Source organism: Primulina huaijiensis, chromosome 1, assembly GCF_012295235.1.
Source record: "Primulina huaijiensis isolate GDHJ02 chromosome 1, ASM1229523v2, whole genome shotgun sequence".
NCBI lineage: Eukaryota > Viridiplantae > Streptophyta > Magnoliopsida > Lamiales > Gesneriaceae > Primulina > Primulina huaijiensis.
The window spans coordinates 17,133,403-17,154,622 of NC_133306.1; the positions used below are offsets into that span (position 1 = coordinate 17,133,403).

General features: G+C 35.8%; 2 protein-coding genes and 1 pseudogene across 2 annotated transcripts; all 3 read right to left on the reverse strand.

The window, feature by feature from the left end:
- Positions 1-496: 496 nt before the first annotated feature.
- Positions 497-2,238, reverse strand: LOC140971736 (uncharacterized). Its single transcript, XM_073434173.1, has 2 exons — positions 1,834-2,238; positions 497-1,774 (listed from the first exon to the last, which is right to left on the reverse strand). The coding sequence occupies exons 1-2, from the start codon at positions 2,236-2,238 to the stop codon at positions 497-499; spliced, it is 1,683 nt and encodes a 560-aa protein (XP_073290274.1).
- Positions 2,239-18,567: 16,329 nt separating this feature from the next.
- LOC140971743 (uncharacterized) lies at positions 18,568-19,750 on the reverse strand (annotated as a pseudogene).
- Positions 19,751-20,203: 453 nt separating this feature from the next.
- Positions 20,204-21,220, reverse strand: LOC140971750 (uncharacterized protein At2g29880-like). Its single transcript, XM_073434197.1, has 3 exons — positions 21,113-21,220; positions 20,894-20,980; positions 20,204-20,803 (listed from the first exon to the last, which is right to left on the reverse strand). Exons 1-3 carry the CDS (start codon positions 21,218-21,220, stop codon positions 20,204-20,206), a joined length of 795 nt encoding a protein of 264 aa, XP_073290298.1.

Sequence of the window (21,220 nt, forward strand, 5' to 3'; positions counted from 1 at the left end):
TGCACTTTGATGGAAGCGGCTGAGAAGAGATGAATGAGGGGTGAGAACAAATAGGGTTAGATAAAATAAACGTAAATTTTGTTCTTTAAAATTTTTTTATTATCATTTGCCCTTGAGACAATCATCAGAAGATGTTTTCTTACAAGACGTGATCACGCCTTGTTAAGAGATATCTTTTACGTGTAAGGCCAAAAATTTTCAAAATCATGAGATGTTTTCGTACAAGGCGTGATCACGCCTTGTTAAAAACATCTACTGTGTGTAAGGCAACTTTTTTTCTTTTGGAGAAGTGGAATTCTTATAAAGCGTGGTCATGCCTTGTTAGAAGACATCTTCTGCACAATGGTAACAAAATCGTACTATTTTTTTTTTTAAAACAAAAACAAAAACAAAAATGAAAAAACTCAAAATAATAAGAACCAAAAAAATTTGGGTTGCCTCCCAAAAGCACAACTTTTTTACGTCTTTATGCTCGACATTCATTCTTTCTTGTTGCTCATGGTGGTTCATAGATGGTCACTTTGTCCATTTTATTCCACTTGAGTATTTTCATAGCGAATTTCAGCATGTGCCTGTTTTCTTTGAATTTCTTGAAAATCCATATCCCTTGAATATTTCTTCCATTTTTCTTGAGTACATGCTTGGGTTGATCTAGAGGGAGTTTTTGCTCAATTTTCGATGTCTGCGAATCAGAGAGAGAAAATCTAGTATGAGAATTTTCAACAGGTCTTTCAATAATCTCCTCTAAATCAATCTTATCAACACTTTTTGAACTTTCTTGTGACAAGTGTTCAGTGACATATATAGTATTAACAGTACTTTCACCAAGTGGATATTTCATGGTATCATAAATATTAAACTTAGCAATCTCACCATCAAATTCCGTAGTAAGGGAACCACTATTAACATCTATGAAAGATTTTGAAGTTTTCAAAAATGGTCTTCCTAGCAAAATTTTACTATTGAAATCTTCATTTTCCATGTCAAGCACATAAAAGTCAGTCGGAAAAACAAAATTGTCAACTTTCACAAGAACATCTTCAATTAAACCTTTAGGATAAACAGTGGACTTATCAGCCAACTGAATCACAATGCCGGTTTTATTCAGAGGTCCAAGTTCCAAATAATTATAAACATAATCAGGCATGACATTGATAGAAGCACCCAAATACAACATAGCCTTTTCAAGTCTTGTATCGCCAATAGTACAAGGGATAGAAAACGTACCTGGATCACTGCATTTGATAGGTATAGTTTTTTGAATAACAGCAGAAACATGTTCTCCTACCTTTTCCTTTTCACACCCCTTCAACTTATGTCTCTTTTTTGTAGTACACAATTCTTTTAAAAATTCAGCACAACGAGGTACTGGGTTAATAGCATCTAATGAAGGAATATTTACCTCGCCTCTACGAAAAGTGTCATTCAACTCCTTAATACTTTCATATTTCCTATTCAATGCAAGAGGGAATGCGGGAATAGGTTTATACTTAAATACAGGAGAAAACTTACCTTTCGGAGCATCATCTTTATTGATTATTTTATCCTCAAATTTTATCTCATTCTCTTCATTTCTCTTGGCTGATTCTTGTACCCCAATTTCTTGAACCTCAAATTCTTTACAATTTCTCAAAATAATTTCACTCACATTCTCCCTTGGATTCATCACTGTACGAGAAGGTAGATTAATTAAATTTTGTGCTTCCAACTTGTGAATTGCGGTCGCCAACTGTCCTATTTGAGTACTCAAATTCTGAATGCTAGCCCTCGTTTCCTGTTGAAATTTTTGAGTGTTCTCAGCTAAGGCCTTCACAATTTCATCTAGGGGCATACCTTAGTTAGAGGCTTGCGCATGTGATGGGTGTTTGTGAAAATTTGTTGTGGATATCCTTGTTGACCTCCTTGATTCCTATAGCTGAAATTCGGGCGATCTTTCCATTCTGGATTGAAGCTATTAGAATATGGATTGTATCGGTGCTGAGGTTGTCCAGGAAATCCGTCGATTGCATTAACTTGTTGAGTGAGATCTTCTTGTAATGTAGGGCACATATCCGTTGAATGTCCAACAATAGCACATAAACCACAAGCTTTGGCATGTTGTACCTGTCCTACAACCAACTTTTCAAAAAGAATTGTCAAAGAATCTAACTTTTGATCGATGGGATTAGCGCTTACCTCATTAACTTGTCGTGGGGGGTTATCTTGCCTATTCCCAAACTGTTGTGCATTGGAAGCCATGTTGGAGATTAGAGCTCGTGCCTCTTGAGGTGTTTTGTTTACCAATGCACCTCTACTTGCAGCGTCAATAATGTTCCTATCGAAAAGTGATAGACCCTCGTAGAAATATTGTACTATAAGTTGTTCTGAAATCTGATGTTGAGGACAACTGGCACATAATTTCTTAAATCTCTCTCAATATTCATATAAATTCTCCCCTTACAGCTGTCAAATTCCACAAATGTCCTTCCTAATATTTGCTGGTCGTGAAGCTGGGAAGAACTTCTCCAAAAATTGTTGTTTCATATTGTCCATAGTCGTTATCGTTCTAGAGGGCAAGTAATAGAGCCAATCCTTATCTTTGTCGGCTAAAGAGAATGGAAAAGCTCGCAATGAGATTCGCTCCTTAGTAATCCATTGTGGTTTCATGGCTGTGCACACAATATGAAACATTTTCAGATGTTTTTGAGGATCTTCACCTGCAAGACCACGGAAAGTAGTCAATAAATGAATCAAACCTGATTTTAATTCAAAAGTAGCTTTAGTAGTAGGGAATTGAATGCATAATGGCTGCTGAATAACATTAAGATTAGCTAACTCCCTGAGGGTTCTTTGAATTGGTTCTGCCATTACTTCTTCGTCACTCTCACTCCTTTCAGTGTTGAGATCAAGATCGGATTCTCTTAAAGTGTCAGTTGACTCCAATGATATGTTTAAACCAGGAGATGATGATGATGATGATGATGATGGTTGTTTACCCCATAGCCTTGCTTCTTTTCTCAATCTTCTAGTTGTCTTCTCGATTTCTGGAATATATTCTAGTTCATTTGTACGAGAAGAACGAGGCATAAAATAAAATAAAATAACTAAACTCGAAAGAAACTAACCTTGCATTGTTCCTCGGCAACGGCGCCAAAATTTGGTACGATGTCATTGAGACAACAAACTTTAATTCCTACTCTCTAAATAAAATTAGTGTAATGGTGAGCAGGGTCGAATCCACAGGAAACGTGGGATGATTTCTTTTGATGAAAAATACAAATAAAAAGGGGGGATTTTTGGATACGAATTTAATAAAATACTAAACTAAATTTGTCCAAATAAGGAAAATAATAAATTTAAATGATAATTAATCAACTAGAATAAATTGAATGATTTAATATGAGAAAGATATGATTCAAGAGAGTTCTACTATTTAATTATATCACTGTTCATCGGCTAACAAATAATTTATTCGAGTTGTTCCAAGCAATTAACCTTAGAATTATATGGATGGCCGCTAAAATTCTTGTGCTTTCCTAAATTAATTGACCGATCCCAGCATCCCGTCAAAACTTATCAATAACCAACTGGGCACGATAGTGTTTGTCACGCCCCGAGTCCGAAGCATCGGTGACATCTGGCATTGTTTAACAATTACATTGAAAACAATAAAGCCTCGTATCAAATCAAACCAGTCTTTTTCATAAATAATTTATTGTCTTACGATGACAAGGAAATAAACTTTTACATCAGAGTTTTTCAGAAGCTAAACAAAAAGGAATACAATTTCTTGATTTCTCGAATTCTGATCACCATCCCCAAAACGCTTCTTGCTCCTCCTCGTTCATTTGTTCTTCATTTTTATCTGAAATTTGTAAGGGGTGACTGTTTTTGGAAACACTCAGCAAGTGGGAGTCGATCGATTCTAAAGATACATATAGAACTTAATTCTTTAAAATTTTCTTTTAACATACTTTCAAAACTCAATATTCTTGACTTGACACAACAGAAACGAAGCGAATAAAAGACGGAGCTTATCAAATGATTCAGAACAGAACAGAAACAATCCAGATCATTTCAGAGCAGACAAAACACACTGTTACTCATCTCATTTCCATGGTCAAATTGTCCCCAATATGTTAGTCCTCGGAGGGGTGAGGCCAGAACATGGTTTTATACCCACCAATGGGGGCCAGAACATAGTTTTATACCCACCAATGGGGCCAGAACAGAACATGATTTTATACCTACCAATGGGGGCCAGAACAGAACTACAATTCTCGTCCCATTTCAAATTCAAATCGTAACAGTGCAACAGAATTCAAAAGTAACAGACAGAAGTTTTCAGATATTCAGATTTCAGAGTTATTCATACAGACACAGCGGAACCAAGAATTTCGAATCATAAAAGAGAACACATAATCGATCAAGATTTTAAAAAAAACAGACTGACATTTTCGAAAATTAGGACACACATACATGCATGTCATATTATTGATATCAAAGTTTAAAATAGAAACAAATACTTAATCAAAAGTCCACTTACAATTTGTAGATTTTTGTACGAAGCTTTCTTTCAAAAAAAAATTCGGGCAGCACTTCGGCGTGACTTTAGCAAATACTGTCGTTGATTGGGCAGCACTTCAACGCAGTATTGCAACTCCGGACTGCACGAACTTTTCTTCTTCTCCTTTGCTTGAGTTCGGCCGAATGCTTGAAGGGTGAGGAGAGGGCAAAAAATTTTGGAGAGTTTTTTTAGGGATTTTTGAAGTGCATTTTTGCATGTGACTACGTGGTATTTATAGAAAATTCTAGTGCTTTCACCTAGCCCTTGGTCGACCACTTGGGCTCGAAGAAAAGACTTAATTGTAGTCCAAACTTCCAAGGTTAGTCATGACTGAGGTTCAAAATCTCATGTGCTCTTTAATGTCATCTTGATTTTCTAAAGGGTTATTTCTTGCATCATTAATGTGTCTTAACCTTTAGCTAATCTCTTAGTTTCATCCTTGGTTATCTCAAAGGTTGCTTCTTGCATAATAAGTTTGTCCAATTCCTTGGCTCATCTTGTAGCTCCTTTTTTGTTCTTGTTAGGACAAGAATGGTTGAGCTGCTTCGAGCTGAAGGATCGAGTCCTTGAGCTGGGGTTTTATTCCTCTCGTGGCAGTACTTCGATGGATGCAGTTACTTCCAGCTTGGCCTCTCGTTGAGTTAATCTCCGAGCTTTGAAGTCATTTCTTCGAGTTAAGTTAGTTGAAATCTAAGTTAATATTCGAGTTATCTAGTTGGAACGAAAATTTTAGAGCTTAGTTTGGGTTAAACTTCAAGTTCGTATTACTTACTTGATTTGTCGTGGATCGTAAAATTCCGGGTTCTCACAGTGTTCCATATTAATTAATGATAGCTTTTAGATTTATAAAAACAGTTAATCCTGAAATATAACAACCAATATAGCTGCAATTGATAAATCCAGTTTTGTTGATTTATTTAGATTAAATATATTATGATAGCAAAACACATCTAATCTATGATACTCATGTACCGATCATTCATGACAGTTACGGATCACTGAATTCATGGTTAGCAATAGAAAATCATATATCGAATTAAAATATCAGATTAATTGATATACAATATTCATAGAATTAAATCATAAATCGACAAATACTTGGAATAACATGCATATTAAATATAAGAACTAATATCTGGCAGTGATAAATTAAACAGTAAAAACATCTCTTAAACCAGACTAGGAAATTAGCGAAGCAAGGCTCGGTTTAGAATCTCCATAAAAATAAATAAATAAAGGAAAAGTACTAGAATCGTGGAGAAAATTGGGGAGAGAAAATCCTTGAGCCCTTTTCTTCTTCTTCTTCTTTCACGTGAGTTTTCTTTTTGAGAAGGTTGGAAGAATTTTTTCTTTTGTAAAATCAGCCGCCTCCCACGTGAGTTGTGTAGTTAAAAAGGAAATTTTGGGTCCAAAAATATAAAAGCACAATAATTATAAGCTAATCACTAAAATCTAAAAGATATTAGGAAATATCCACTAAGAATATAGAGTTTTTTTTAAGGAAAAAACTCTATCTTTTATTTATTTCTTGATATGAAAATTCCTCAATCCTCACTAGGCAGCCGAGGAGTAGTCACAAGGCATGATCACGCCTTGTCCAAAAACCACTTCTGAATTTTTATGCTTCACATTTTCTACTAAGATCATATCGTCAACTTTAATTGTGATATAAAATCACAATTTTTAGCCCATATTTATCGCAAGGGCAAAAAACTTCCTCTTACAATAAAATCACCCAAAAATGTGTCAATTAAGCACGTTGAAAGTGGTAACAATGAGAGATATGAAAACAAAAATGCGAACTATTATGAGCCTATCAGAAGTCGTACGGAACGTATAAGTGCCATAGTGTCACTACTTGGGCAGCTTGCGTCTTCATGGTTCGTTGTACATGGTATGGGGTTTGGTTATGGTTCATGTCTTGTTTAGGGCCTTGGGCAGTATTTTATGATTTTTTTTATATATGGGTCAAGTCCCGAGTCAATTGGTATGTCCGAAGTTGTTCTATTTAATTCGGGAGTCGTAAGTGTCAGAATGCACTTTAGGGGCTATTTGGATATAAATTTTAGTATGTTATGGTAGCATGTCCAAGGACGATCCCACGAGGTTCATGATATTCGTAAGCATGTATGACGTGCAAAATAATTATTTTTGAGTTATGCGATTTTTCTTGTGGCCAAATTATGTTACAGGTTTAGAAATCAGAGAACGTGTCCGGGGACCTCTCCAACCTCTTCGGATGAATTATGTTATGTTATGGAGTGGACATCCAGTCTAAGGGCTGTGGTGATGCTGAAATTTTTATATCATGTTAGACTTTTTCAAATTATGGTGGATGTTTAATTTGGATTTAATGGTTGTGGTATTTAAAATGATGGAGTTTTAATATTAATTTTACTTCAGAATGCGTGTTGACCATTAATTTATTTTACGAGTTATATTTATAATAAATTATTTAGCAATAAAATTTTAATTTTTTTCGCAAATATTAAAATAGTAGTATTTTAAGACACAGTTCGTCATAGATGTATAGGGAATCTTCTGCATTTCCTTCTCATCAAAATCATTCTGGAGACATTGTTTGAAATTATATTTGTCTCCCTTAGCCACAGGGGAATCCGTTGGTTTACAATCTTGCATCGCATATTACTTGAGAACTTTCTAGATATAGCATTTTTTGAGATGATCCATGAATATCTTGAGAACGATCTCGATGTAACTGGATAGCCAGTACAAAAGATGCGTCACCAAGATCTTTGATATCAAAATTCTTAGCTAAATATCTTTTGGTGTTTTACAACAACTCTATATCGTTGTTAGTAAGTAAGATGTCATCAACATATAAAAACAAAAAAAATCCTGTAAGGTCCGAAATAGGATAACGTAATCCAACTGAAAAGCTAGGAAAAATGGAAAATGCTTAGTTAAATTATTTTAATTGCATTGATTAAATATGGTAGGCATATTTACATGTTTAAAATATAGTTTTCTATTAAAATGCATAAAATTGTGTTTTAAAAGTTATTCGAGATACGAACGATGAACGGAGACCGGGGACTGTAATGGAAAAATATTTTTCTTAAATGATTATATTTAATTATATAATATATTGTATACTAAATGTATAATTTTCAAATATGGTGTTTTTTGAGATGTTTTTACATGCCGGGTCGTATTTTAAACCGGTAATCGATTTTTGAAGAAAACGAGGACTTTTTGGAGGCTCAGTTAGTATTTTCGAAAACTTTCCCAAACGAGATATCATTCCTATATTATAATGGGCCTATGATATCAAGGTTATCGGGCCTAGCTTTTTACCAATTATTTATATCAAAAGATGGAGTTTCTAAACCACAAAACACTTCATACCACCAAAAAAAACCTAGGGTTTCTCCATAGCAACACACAACACACACCACACGTGTTGGAAGCAATTCACGTGGATTTTGAGGTTAAAACACAGCAAGATCTTCCCCATCTCTCGGGCAACCTCCCTTCACGTCTAGAACTGAATCTTCGTGCGTGGATCACGCTAAGGCACGCTTTATTCCATCTTTTATCATCGTTCATACCATATTATGTGTGAATATGTGTTCTTGCATGAAAAATCTAATAAGCATCATATTGGTTTCGTTTTTATTGCATACAAATGTTAAAACTTGTATTTTCATGCTTCATAATTCATGGTATTGATGCACAAATGTGCTGCTAGGTTATGGCTATTAGAAGAGTTGATTTTAAGAAGGTTTAAGGGTCCCTAAATGCATGGTTATGAAAGGGGATTGGTTATGGGTGTCCCGATACGCAACGGAATTTTCAAAAATCATATTTTCAATAGAAAAAGCGAACACCCCACTAGATGTGTAGCAAATAACAAACACAAAATCATACATTGTGTGTTTAGGGTTTTACCTATCACTCACAAGGATTGATTATTGGCTCCAACTAAGTTATAAACAACTTAGTTCTTGAAGGTTGACCCAATCTACAAGCTTCCAAGAGCACACCTTGCTCAAGAGGATTCTTTCTTTCAAATTAGGTCCACCACTTACTTTAAAGATCCACTCTACAATTGCACTAGAAATATTAGAGCATTTTTCTTTGAGAAGTTTATGCTCTCATCATCAAAATGATGAAGCAAAATTGAGAGAATTTTGGGGTGTGAAGTTTCGGCCACTAGCTTGGAGGAGAGAAGGGAAGAAATTTTCTTAGTGCTTGAAAAAGTTAAAGTTCATGTGAGAGACATGTCTTGTTTATTGAAAAAGTTGTCTCCCAACTCTTCACCTCCTCATGCATGTGTTTAGGTCAAAAAAACATGCACAAGGCCCATGGACTAATATTTTAATATCTCAGACACATTTGAGATCAATTAAATATTACTTGAATTTATACAAGCCCACTAGTTAAATAAATATTTCCATTCGGGCTCTACAAGACCCAATGTTATTTAATTAATTCAACACTTGAATTAATATTATTATTTGGACTCTACTAGGTTCACTAGTATTTAATTAATTCAACTCTTGAATTAATTTAATTAAGACCATAATAATGTTTCTGAAAATCACAATTTCAAAATACATTATTTATTTGGTCCAAATTTTAATTTAGGAACACTTCCATACATTAAAAGTTACATTCCCCATAATTCTCTTATAGAAGTCACACTTCTATTTTTTCTTTGCGCTTATAAACTCCTTTATAAGCCGGTCAACACATTGAACTATTTTTCTTCTCAACGAGATCTAGAAAACTAGCACTTGAGTGACCCTCAATAGTTCAATGATACAACTAGCAGTGGGTTCACATTTCTATGTGATTCGGGAATAAACATATCCTTATATGAGTATACCACAGTTGCTCCCTTCTTACTTATCAACTCCTTGATAATAAGAATATCAGAACTCAAGTCTGATAGTACCCAACCAATCATGTTAAACGCCTAGCAGCATCGCTTACATGATTCCGTAGGTATTAAATGATAGTGCCTGCAAGAACCATTCCATTATGGTTAATGTACAGTACGGTCCCTTCATTTCATATATCCCGACCGATTCGACAACTATTGGTATATCAAGAGACGTCAAAGAATCGATACTATGTGTCATGTCATAGTTGCATCGTCGGTGTAATCTAAGAAACCCGTTTCTTAGTTATCACCAACACTCTGATCAGAGATTTCACACTATATACACATGAGATCACATAGGATATCTATACCCGAAGGTAAGCGGTGAATCCCCGACTTCAATGCATAGACTCATATATGTTTTGACAAACACCCAACCTTGCCACCTGATGACCCCATATGAGTCGATAAACAAGTCAAAGTACAATACTAGCTATTGAATTAATTTAATTAAGACCATAATAATGTTTCTGAAAATCACAATTTCAAAATACATTATTTAATTGGTCCAAATTTTAATTTAGGAACACTTCCATAAATTAAAAGTTTCATTCCGCATAATTCTCTTATAGAAGTCACACTTCTATTTTTTTTCTTTGCGCTTATAAACTCCTTTATAAGCCGGTCAACACATTTAACTATTTTTCTTCTCAACGAGATCTAGAAAGCTAGCACTTGAGTGACCCTCAATGGTTCAATGATACAACTAGCAGTGGGTTCACATCTCTATGTGATTCGGGAATAAACATGTCCTTATATGAGTATACCACAGTTGCTCCCTTCTTACTTATCAACTCTTTGATAATAAGAATATCAGAACTCAAGTCTGATAGTACCCAACCAATCATGTTAAACGCCTAGCAGCATCGCTTACATGATTCCGTAGGTATTAAATGATAGTGCCTGCAAGAACCATTCCATTATGGTTAATGTACAGTACGGTCCCTTCATTTCATATATCCCGACCGATTCGACAACTATTGGTATATCAAGAGTCGTCAAAGAATCGATACTATGTGTCATGTCATAGTTGCATCGTCGGTGTAATCTAAGAAACCCATTTCTTAGTTATCACCAACACTCTGATCAGAGATTTCACACTATATACACATGAGATCACATAGGATATCTATACCCGAAGGTAATCGGTGAATCCCCGACTTCAATGCATAGACTCATATATGTTTTGACAAACACCCAACCTTGCCACCTGATGACCCCATATGAGTCGATAAACAAGTCAAAGTACAATGCTAGCATATAGAGTCATAAGAACTAATGGTGTACAACCATAAACTAGAACGTTTCCACTCGATAAGTGAGAACCACTTGTAAATTCTTTTATATAGTGTTGTTTAGTGAGCTCTACAAGGATCACCTATCTGCATGCTCGAACATCACAATGTCCCCTACCAATGAAACATGGTACTCACATCGCAGATACTAGTCTCAAACTCGAGCGGCCTTATCCTTCTTAGTGGTGGCTGAATCGATTAGAAACTGTTTAGAATATACAGTATTTCAAATATGAGTTTCATGTTGTTCATCATATGAACATCTCATATTCTTTCTATTATTGTATATTCAAGGAGTTTATCTATGCAACAAACATGGGTATACAGATAAAGATGTGCCAAAACAATAATTTCAAACATTATTAAAAAAAAGATTGTTTATACATAGAGTTTCAATATGAACACTCGACCAACACTTGGCTCGATAGACACCTAATCTAACAGGTTAAGGGCTGGAAAAGTAGGATGAAAGGGGTTGCAGCTTTTGGGGACAATAGGGGCTAGGGCATTCGGGTTTTAAAGAAAAAAAGAGAGGGCCGTGAATGGGGCTGTCAAGGCAAGGGGCAGGACTCATGAGGGTCCTAGCCACGAACCATGGTGGTCCAAGGGAGGCTGATGCAAGGGCTAAAAGGGCAGCGCACAGTTGGCCGCGCAAGGCAAGGCCGCGCGCAAGAAATTTATCGAACCTTGCATGTCCTCATGCATGGGCTGTATAGATTGGTCTAGTAGGGTCCTAAGGATTCAGTCTTTGTCATAGGAAGGTTGCATAGGGTCTTGACACGTCGGTTAAGGGCTAGGCTTGAATGAACTGGTGGATGGTTAGGCCTAGGGTTTAGTTAAAAGGGTGCAGAAAATTCAGTAGGTTGTCTAGGCTTTCCCGAAGGTAAGGCTTGAATTTGGTTGAAAAAGGGTTGGTTAGGTGTTAGTAAGCTATGGTTAAATTTTGGTAAAATTTGGTTAAGGTTCGGGGTGATTCATGTTAAAACCAGGACTACAGTTCAAGTTTTAAAACGAATTACAAATTTAGTGAAGGGACCTAAGTTTACGACTAATAAATGTTTATGGGTGTGTTTTAAGGTGTTATGGTAAGTTTGGATGGATTCGGGTCGAAGCTTTAAGGTCTAGGGGTAAAATGGGAAAATTAGGGTTTCAGGGGAAAAACGATCATTTTACACCTGAAAAATGTTAGGAGCCATGGCAGTGTCCTGAATGCTGTAATGAATGTTAAAATGTTTATTTTGAAACAATATGGAATTTTATGAAGAAAAATGTTAAACTATAAAAGACGTGTTGCATGCTTGATTTAAAAGGAAAATGACATATATGCATGTGTTTTTATAAAGTGATGGAAACAATGAAAATATTTTGAATGAAGTGACTTAATTGTGATGATAAGGAAATGGGGATTCATGAGAGACTTAGCCCAGTGGAACCCGTTTGAGGGACTAATCCCCGTAGGAACCCAATACCGAATTTCTATAGGCCAAGACCCACTAACGGAAAAGTGGTTGTTGGTGTAATCGCCAACTTAGGCCAATACACAGAACCAAAAAGTTGTTAATGTTGCCCCGCCGCTTGGTATTATGGTTACAACTGAGATCGATCAATCGACCTAAAGATGAAAGGATAGTCACAATTAACGAACAGATTTCACCCAAACGAAAATGTATATGTATATGTTTATGATGAAAGGAAAAGTTTATGGTGAAAGGAAAAGTATATGATGAAAGAAAATGTTTAAGCTTATACATGTCATGATAAAGCTATATTTATTAAAAGTATTTTCATTGTTTCGTGTGGATGTATACGTATTACTTGTTACTATGGTTAAGGCTTTGCTGAGTCAATAGACTCACTAGGTGTGAATGATGCAGGTGAGGATTTTGATGTTGAGATAAGAGGGTTGAATGACTGAACTGGCTGAGCGGATTGTGCACTAACCCGAGGACATATGCATTTCTAATTTTCCGCACAATTATTGATTTTACAATACTTAAAATTTTTTGATGATTTTCGGAAGTAAGAGGGGTTTTTGAAAGGATTATGAAGTTTATGCTATTTTTAAAAAAATGCTAGTTTTAGGTTTGGTTTGACGTTTACGATTTGTGACTGTTACTACACTTCTGAGTTTTGAGTAAAATAAATGTTGATTTATTTTAATGGTGCAAAAAGTATATATGTATATGTGTGTGCGTGTGTGTTCGGCCGAAGCCTAAGGATTTTAGAAAAAAAAAATTAGTATATTTTGAAGAAAAACGAGTTAGAAACGTTTCAATTGGTATCAGAGCAATGTTCTTGTAAAGAGTTGTGCTACCGTCAGTTCCAAAAAGCTCAGTCGTCAAGCCTCAAATCAATAAGTTTAAATGATTTTAATGATGGCACCTGCATGTTTCCATGATTATATGCTTAAGTTACATGTTTATATGCCTTTGAAAGTTAATTGGCATTTATGTTTAAGTTGATCGATAATTGGCATTTATGTTTAAGGTGATCGATAAATGGTTCTTATAAGCTAAATCGTTAGAATCTTAGATTTAATTTCATGTTGGTTACGTTAGAATTTGAAATACGTTCAGATATAATGTCTCCTAGATGCGCACATAGTACTGATAAGGCAAGCTGATACTCTTGAGGATTGCATTGCTTAAATCGAGAATTAGAGGGGCTAAAGTGCAAAAACCGAGACCTTGAGGGTTTAAATGCACAAGGCTGAGAATTCAAGGGTTAATCGGTAATTTTAAGAAGTCCAGGAACGGAAATTGAGGTGACCAAAATTTCCAAGTGAAAATATGGAATTTTCGAAAATTCAGGGTCTAAATTGCAAAGTTTGACAAGTTCAGGGGTTATTTTGCGAGTTCTAGAAAATCAAAGGCTATTTCCATAATTTCTAGAATTTTTGGGATCAAAACAATGAATTTAGAGAAGATAGGGCCTAAATTGATTAAGTTCGAAATTTATTGGGAAAACGATGCAATATTCAAAATTTTAAGGGCCAAATTGAAGAATTTCGAAACTTTAAGGGGCTGAAATTAAATTTTTGAAACTTATTTTGGGTTATTGGTGCATTTCGAGATTTATTAAGGATGAAGTGTGGTAATTTTCAAGAATTTTGGGTGATTAATGATATAAATTCTTTAAGTTTTCGACTCGATTGGATTTGATATTATATTTGTCGCAGAAAAATATATTTATTTCAGGTGTAGCTACTTATGCATTGCTAGATTCAGGAGCTATACACTCATTTATATCTGAGACGTTTGTCAAGCGACTGAAGATTATACCCGAGGATTTGGATTTGGACTTAGAGTTTCTATTCTTTCTGGTGATCAGATGGTTACCACGAGCATTGTAAGGAATCTGGAGTCTCGTTTGCTGAAGAATGCGGTTCAGGCAGATATCATCGTACTCCCGATGCCAAGAGTTTGACATCATTCTTGTCATGGATTGGCTATATTTGAATGGAGCTTCGATAGATTTCAGACAGAGGTCGATATCTATTATACAGCCCAGAGAGAAATCTTTTGTCTTTGAGACAACAAGGAAGAAGCATATGCTTCACATTATCTCATGTATCTGTGCGAGGAAAAATATAAGACGAGGCTGGCAAGCTTATCTAGCGAGTGTTATCTCAGTACCTGTTTCGGACAGTCAGAAGCTATAGGATGTTGAGGTTGCCAGAGACTTTCCTAGTGTTTTTTCTGAGGACGTTTCTTGCATTCCACTAGACCGAGAGGTGGAATTTTCGATAGAGTTGATTCGGGTACAGTGCCAATTTCTTAAGTGCTGACTGAGCTATTCTATTCTCCTCAAGTAAATCAAAACTCAGAAGTGTAGTAACAGTCACAAATCGTAAACGTCAAACCAAACCTAAAACTAGCATTGATGAAAAATGTGCGAAGTTTATTTGAGGATCAAACTGCTAGGAGATTTTTGAGAACCTGAAGCAAGCTTTGACTTCAGCATCAGTTCTATCGATGCCATCATGGCAAGGAGAGTATGATCTCTATACAGACGTTTCGAAGCTTGGTTAGGCACAGATCTAATGCAGAATGATCGAGTGATAGCATATGCGTCTAAACATCTTAAGGTTCATGAAATGAATTATCCCACTCATGACCTCAAGCTTGCACAATAGTATTTGCTCTAAAGGTCTGGAGACATTACTTATATAGGGAAAAGTGCAAGATTTTCATTATCATAAAAGCTTGAAGTACTTATTTACCTAGAAAGAGTTGAATATGAGGCAATAGAGATGGTTAGAGCTGGCGAAGAATTACGACTGAGATATTAGCTACCATCCGGGGAAGGCTAACGTGGTCGCGGATGCTTTGAGTGGAAAGACAACTGTTATCGCTCAATTAACAATTCAAAGACCATTGCAAGCTGAGATTAGTTATTCGAGCTTGCAGTGTATTCTAGGAGCGAGGCTCATAATCTTTCTACAATTACAGTTCAGTCGACCATGAGGGATAGAATTCGCGAAGGTCGGTTTTCTGATGAGCAATTATTGAAATAGAGACTGAGAGACGAATCTAAGGGTCAGAAGCTGTATTCGGCGAAGGATGGCATAGTTCGATATTGAGATAGACTTTGGGTTCTTTGTGGTGATTCACTGAGAGAAGTTGTTACGAAAGAAGCCCATAATACTCCGTACTCCTTTCATCTTTGAAATGCAAAGATGTATAAGGATTTGCAGTCGCTATATTGGTGGCCGAGCATGAAATGAGACATCCTGCATTTTGTGTCTGAGTTTTTGACATGCCAGCAAGTTAAGGTAGAACACCAGAGGCCAGCCGCGAAGCTTAAGCCACTCCCTATTCTCGAGTGGAAATGGGAAAATATCACGATGGATTTTGTAGTGGGATTGCGAAGAACTATCACGAGATTCAATGCCATTTCGAAGGATCGTGTGCTCGGCACCTTTGAGATGCTTTCAACACAATAAATCAATGAGGTGCAATATCTCGTGTTCTAAAAATATATACACCAATGAATTAAATCGAGTTTGATTAAGAATCAAGCAAAAAACACTCAAAGTAATCATTCGTTAATAAAAACTGATGAATTTTATATAGTGTGCAACTGAATAACTGAAAATAGGGGAATCAGTTGTGACACATATCAGTTCAGTTATGGTGACAACTGAACTGACAGATGCTCTAACCGATCAAATCAGTTGAAAACAAAAGTTAAACAGTTAAAGGACACAAGATATGTTTATGAATGTTTGGAGACTTCAACTGCTCCTACGTCACCCCTTCTACCTCCTCGGGTAGGATTCACTAGAAGACTTTGATTTATACAACACCTTGTACAAACCCACCCAGCTTAGGACTTACCCACTGCCTAACTGAACTACTATACTAGATTGAAGGTAGCACCTCCCAGCCAACACTTGTTTAATGTCTGTGTGTCAAAGACTACATACATAAGTTTTACGTCTTTGTGCAAGACTATATTTGAGTGGTGGTGTGTCTGTGTGAGAACTTATATCTGAATACAACACGAAAGTGTTCTCACACACTGAGGAAATATGCTTCTAATCTAAGCTGATAACACGTTGAAGTGTTCCCTCACAACTGGGCTTATTGCTTCTAATAAGCTGATACGCGTTGAGCGTGCCCTTCTCTCTTCTGAATATCTTCTATATCTGCTCCGAGAGAGTTTTTCAGAGAGTCCCTTTGTTGATGGTCTTGGTCTTATATTTATAAATACACTGAGATCGTACTCCAAAACTCATCAAATGAATTCGTTGCAGTTTGAATTCATTCCTCGAATTTGCGTCCGGAACTTTTTGTCTTTTATGCTCTGCTGCAACGTCTTTAACTGTACGGTTGATAGTACAGTTGCTTTTGTACCTTTGTGCACAGCTGGATTCCATAAGATAAGCTCATCGTTTGCAAACTGATCGGGTCCTAACTGATGTTCTGAACTGGTCAGTCGAACTGGTCTTGTTCTGATGAGATGAAATCAGTTAGCTCGTCATCTGAACTGATTTCACAGATTCATTTGAATTGGTCAGCTAGGCTCTTCATTAGTTGAACTCTTCATCAGCTGGCCAGACTTCTGAAGACCTTCTGCTGAACCACCTATCAGCTGGACAATCAGTTGAACTGGTCTATGATACAACAGTTGAATTGGTTCAGTTCATGCGATCAGTTGGCGCTTTCAGTTTTGCATCTAGCTTCAGTTTTGATTCAGCTGCTGCGCACTTAGGTAAATCATTAGAAACAAAATAACAAGTTTTTTTAACATCAAAATCAATCAAGATTGTGAACATGAAATGTTCCAACATACTTCAGTGATTTGAGCTTGCAGTGTATGCTAGGAGCGAGGTTCATAATCTTTCTACTATGACAGTTCAGTAGACCCTGAGGGATAGAATCCGCGAAGTTCAGTCTTCCGATGAGCAATTATGAAAATGGAGACTGAGAAACAAATCTAAGGGTCAGAAGCTGTATCCGGAGAAGGGTGGCATAGTTCGATATCTAGATCAACTTTGTGTTCCTAAGTAAAATGTAGGAATTTTAATAAGTAATAAACTTTGTGCTTAAGCAATGTATGCACTCGAGCAACAATCAAATTTAAGTAAAATGTAAGGAATTTTATTAAGTAATAAACTTTGTGCTGAGCTGGGTATAACCCTAGGAGCAATCAAAATTAAGCAAAATTCAGGAATTTTTAATAAGTAATAAACTTCGTTCTCAAGCAGGGATCCTACTCGAATCGTATTAAATATTTGTCATGAGTACCAGAGATATTCTCTACCCACCTAGTTAGTCGGGCTTATGTATTTTCCAAGCAATGTTGGGCTTGAGTCGTGTCAAGCTGATCGAGCTTATGTATTTGCCGAGCAAAGTTGAACTTATTGTGTGTCAAGCTAGTTGTACTTATATATTTTCCAAGCAGTGTCGTATTATTGTTTTACTAAGGCAGTGTTTGGTTGCCTTGATTAGGTGGGTTTATTTTTTTTAACCCACCTAATCACTCGTTTGGTACGTTTTTTATTTAACCAAGTCAACCCCTCCTATGAATGATTAGGTTATATTAGGTAGGTTAAAATAATACCTCCTCACCCCCTAGGATTATTTATCCCACTCTTAATCCATCATATTTTTCCATTTTTACCCTTCTCTTAAATCCAAACTCACCACCACTTCCTTCCACCGACCGCCCACCGGCAACTCCTGCCAAAGGCTGACCGTCACCGGCGCCGCTTTCGGCCAACTGCCGACAACCGCCGCCGCCGCTTTCGGCCAACCTCCCGCCGCTTCCGGCCGACCACCGACGCCACTTCCGGTCGACAACCGCCGACCGCCGCCACCGCTTTCGGCCGACCGCCGACGTTTCCGACTGACCGGCCACCGCCACCGGCCGACCACCGCCGCCGCCAACACAAAAATAGAAGGGCAATTTTGTCAATTCATCAAAAAATTATTAATTATCTCATTCTTATCCATCATACCAAACATAATATTATTTTATAATTATATATTATATTTCTATTTCAATCATTCCTTTTTATAACAACTAAAATAACATCTAAAAATCATCTCTTTTTTATTTTAGTTGTTATTTTAGATAACAACTAAAATAAAAGGAGAGTATGATAAAAGGCCTAAAAAGTTTATAAATAAATTGCTAAACTACCAATATACATTTTTTGTGATTAAATATAAAAAAATAATTCTTAGATAAGTATGAAGACCGATGTTCTAAAAATTGTGAACCACGTCGTAGCGTGTGGTCAAGTTTATCAGGTAAAGATTTTAAAAAAAATTAGATTTTATTATAAGCAGTTTTTTATGAAAAGAAATCTAAGGTTCGTTATTGTGAATATGATCAACGTCACTCCACATTCTGTTTGCTATAGTATCTCTCCATGCATTTGCATTTGCTCGTTGTTGTTCTTCAGTGCCAAATATTTGATCAAAGTTATTATCCTCGTAAACTTGTTCTGATGAAGGTTGTGGAACTTCATTCTCTGGTGCAACTGGAAATTCATCAGACCGACACTCTTTTCGAAGAAAATTGTGCAATCCGGCACAAGCCAATACAAGCTCCGCCTGTGTTGTATATGGAAATGGATTAGCAGTTTTGAATATTTTGAACCGCGATTTAAATATACCGAATATCCTTTCAATAACGTTTCTCAAATAGACATGACGAAGATTGAACAACTCTTTTGCATCTTTAGGGTGACGACCTTGGCCAGTGAATTCTTGGAGATGATAACGAACACCTCTAAAAAGAGCCAAGAATTGACGTCTATTTGCATATCCACAATCCACTAAAAAAAATTTACCTATCGAACATTATTTGTAGAATCAAGTAACCAATGAATAACATATATAATCTTGAAAAATTACAAAATTTTTAGATGTATAGCATATAGAACAGAAAACATACATTGTGGCACTTTAAGCCCGTTATTTCTTGATAAAGAATCTGCCAATATGTTTGAATCATGGGCAGATCCCTCCCACCCACTGAGCACATAAATAAATTCTAAATCAAAGTTACAAGCTGCTAAAACATTTTGAGAAATTGTCCCGTGACGATTACGATAACTGTTAGTATCATGCCCAAACACTATTGCTGGAATATGAGTGCCATCAATAGCCCCGATGCAATTCTACAATAAAAAAAACATAATAAAAATTGTGGTACTTATATTAATAACAACTAAAAAGAATTTAATCACTTACTTTAAAATAAGGATAAAATCTTGTACTCTCTCTTATTTTTTCTGGAACTTCAGATCCAGGTTTGACCATCATATCTGCTGCAATTCTATTCAATGCTCTCAACACTTTGTTGAAGTTTTGGCTAGTATTGTATTGTGATCGACCGAATATTTTACGAATCAAGCAATATCAAGTATTTTGACCAACAACAAGTAAAAACATGGCAAGCATTTCTTCAATACAAATATATCTTGTATCTTGAAATGGTGTTTTTTCTCTAAGGATGTTGCACAATTTTAAAAATACGTCAGGGTACATTCTATAAATTTCTCGAAAGTTTATTGGATCCTCTTTTAATATTTTATGGATATAATCGTATCCACGTGAAGTTATTGGTCGTCTATTTAAGGGACGATGGACACGTTCGTCATTCATGGTAGTTATATGCTTAGTTAGCACATAGAGAATCCCAAGAATTTCCCTTAACAAATACCAAAAAGTTTCATGTAATTTTTCTTCGAATTCCTCTTCTTCCATTTGATCTTCTACATCATGTACGTTGATATATGACAGTTTAATGAACCACCTGATATCAGACAAGGAATTAGAATAAAATAAGTCTATGAATTTATTGAATATCATTCCATGTAAAACTCAAAATTTATATAAATAATCCAAAAATCCACAATCAGAAAACAAATAAAATGAATATGTCCAGAAATTAAATCACAATATAACTCATTATTGATCATGTCCCTAAAAATTCTCATATATTTAATTTATAGTCTATCCATCCCAAACGCTCTTCAATTGTCATTTTCAAGAAATCCATCTTCTTTGATCTGGTGTTAAGTAAATCAAGCACTTTGTATCGAGTACGATTATCCAAATTTGGGACCTCTTTGATAGCATCCCAACAAGTATCACCTGCATTCCCGATTAATTCTATCTTAGAAACTACCTTCTCAAGAGTGTGAGATATTTCACATATATAATTTGGGTCTGTATTCTTGAATGTACTTGATTTTGCTTCAAACTCAGTCGTATCTCGTTTTTTTGTAGTTGGTGGAACCTCTGAACTTCTGGGCTGAGGGGATAATGGTAAAGCAGAGTCCTCAAAAAATGGAAGCTGGTGTGAAGATTCTTGTTTGTCACTTTGCACGAATTCACCACTATCATAATCAAAGACATAATCATCTAATAAATTAGTTTCCTTATTTTCTTCTATATCAAATGTTCTTGCATCAGTATCATCTCCTAGTCCAATTGAGCATTTTCCAGTAGCAGTTCCAGTCCCGACTGCAATTCTCAAATCTTCATAATCCTCAAAAGTGTCTGTCCGATAATGTACATGTTTAGGATGAGACTGGTAAAGAACAAAAAACAACAATTGTTAAAACTAGTTATGATTCTAATTATAAATATAAATTTATTATTTTAACTCAAAGACTTTTACCTTGAAATAATCATCCCATACTTCATCTTTAGCAGTTAATTTCTTTGTCACGGAATCCCATCCAAAACCAGAGTTATGACGTATAAGCTTACATTAATTGTTGTATCGTTGTTTGAACCACTTTAAACGACTTTGATATTGTGTAATAGTCTTTTCACATCCAAGTTTTTCGTTTAGAGCAGGAAGTATTTTTTTCTCCACAGTTTTCTTGTAAAATACTCCATTCTTATCACGCCATCCTCGCATTGCGGCATCAACCATGATTTTTAGCAATTCATTACTCTCTTCAGTCGTCCACACAATATATTTTGCTTGTGAATCTCCCAT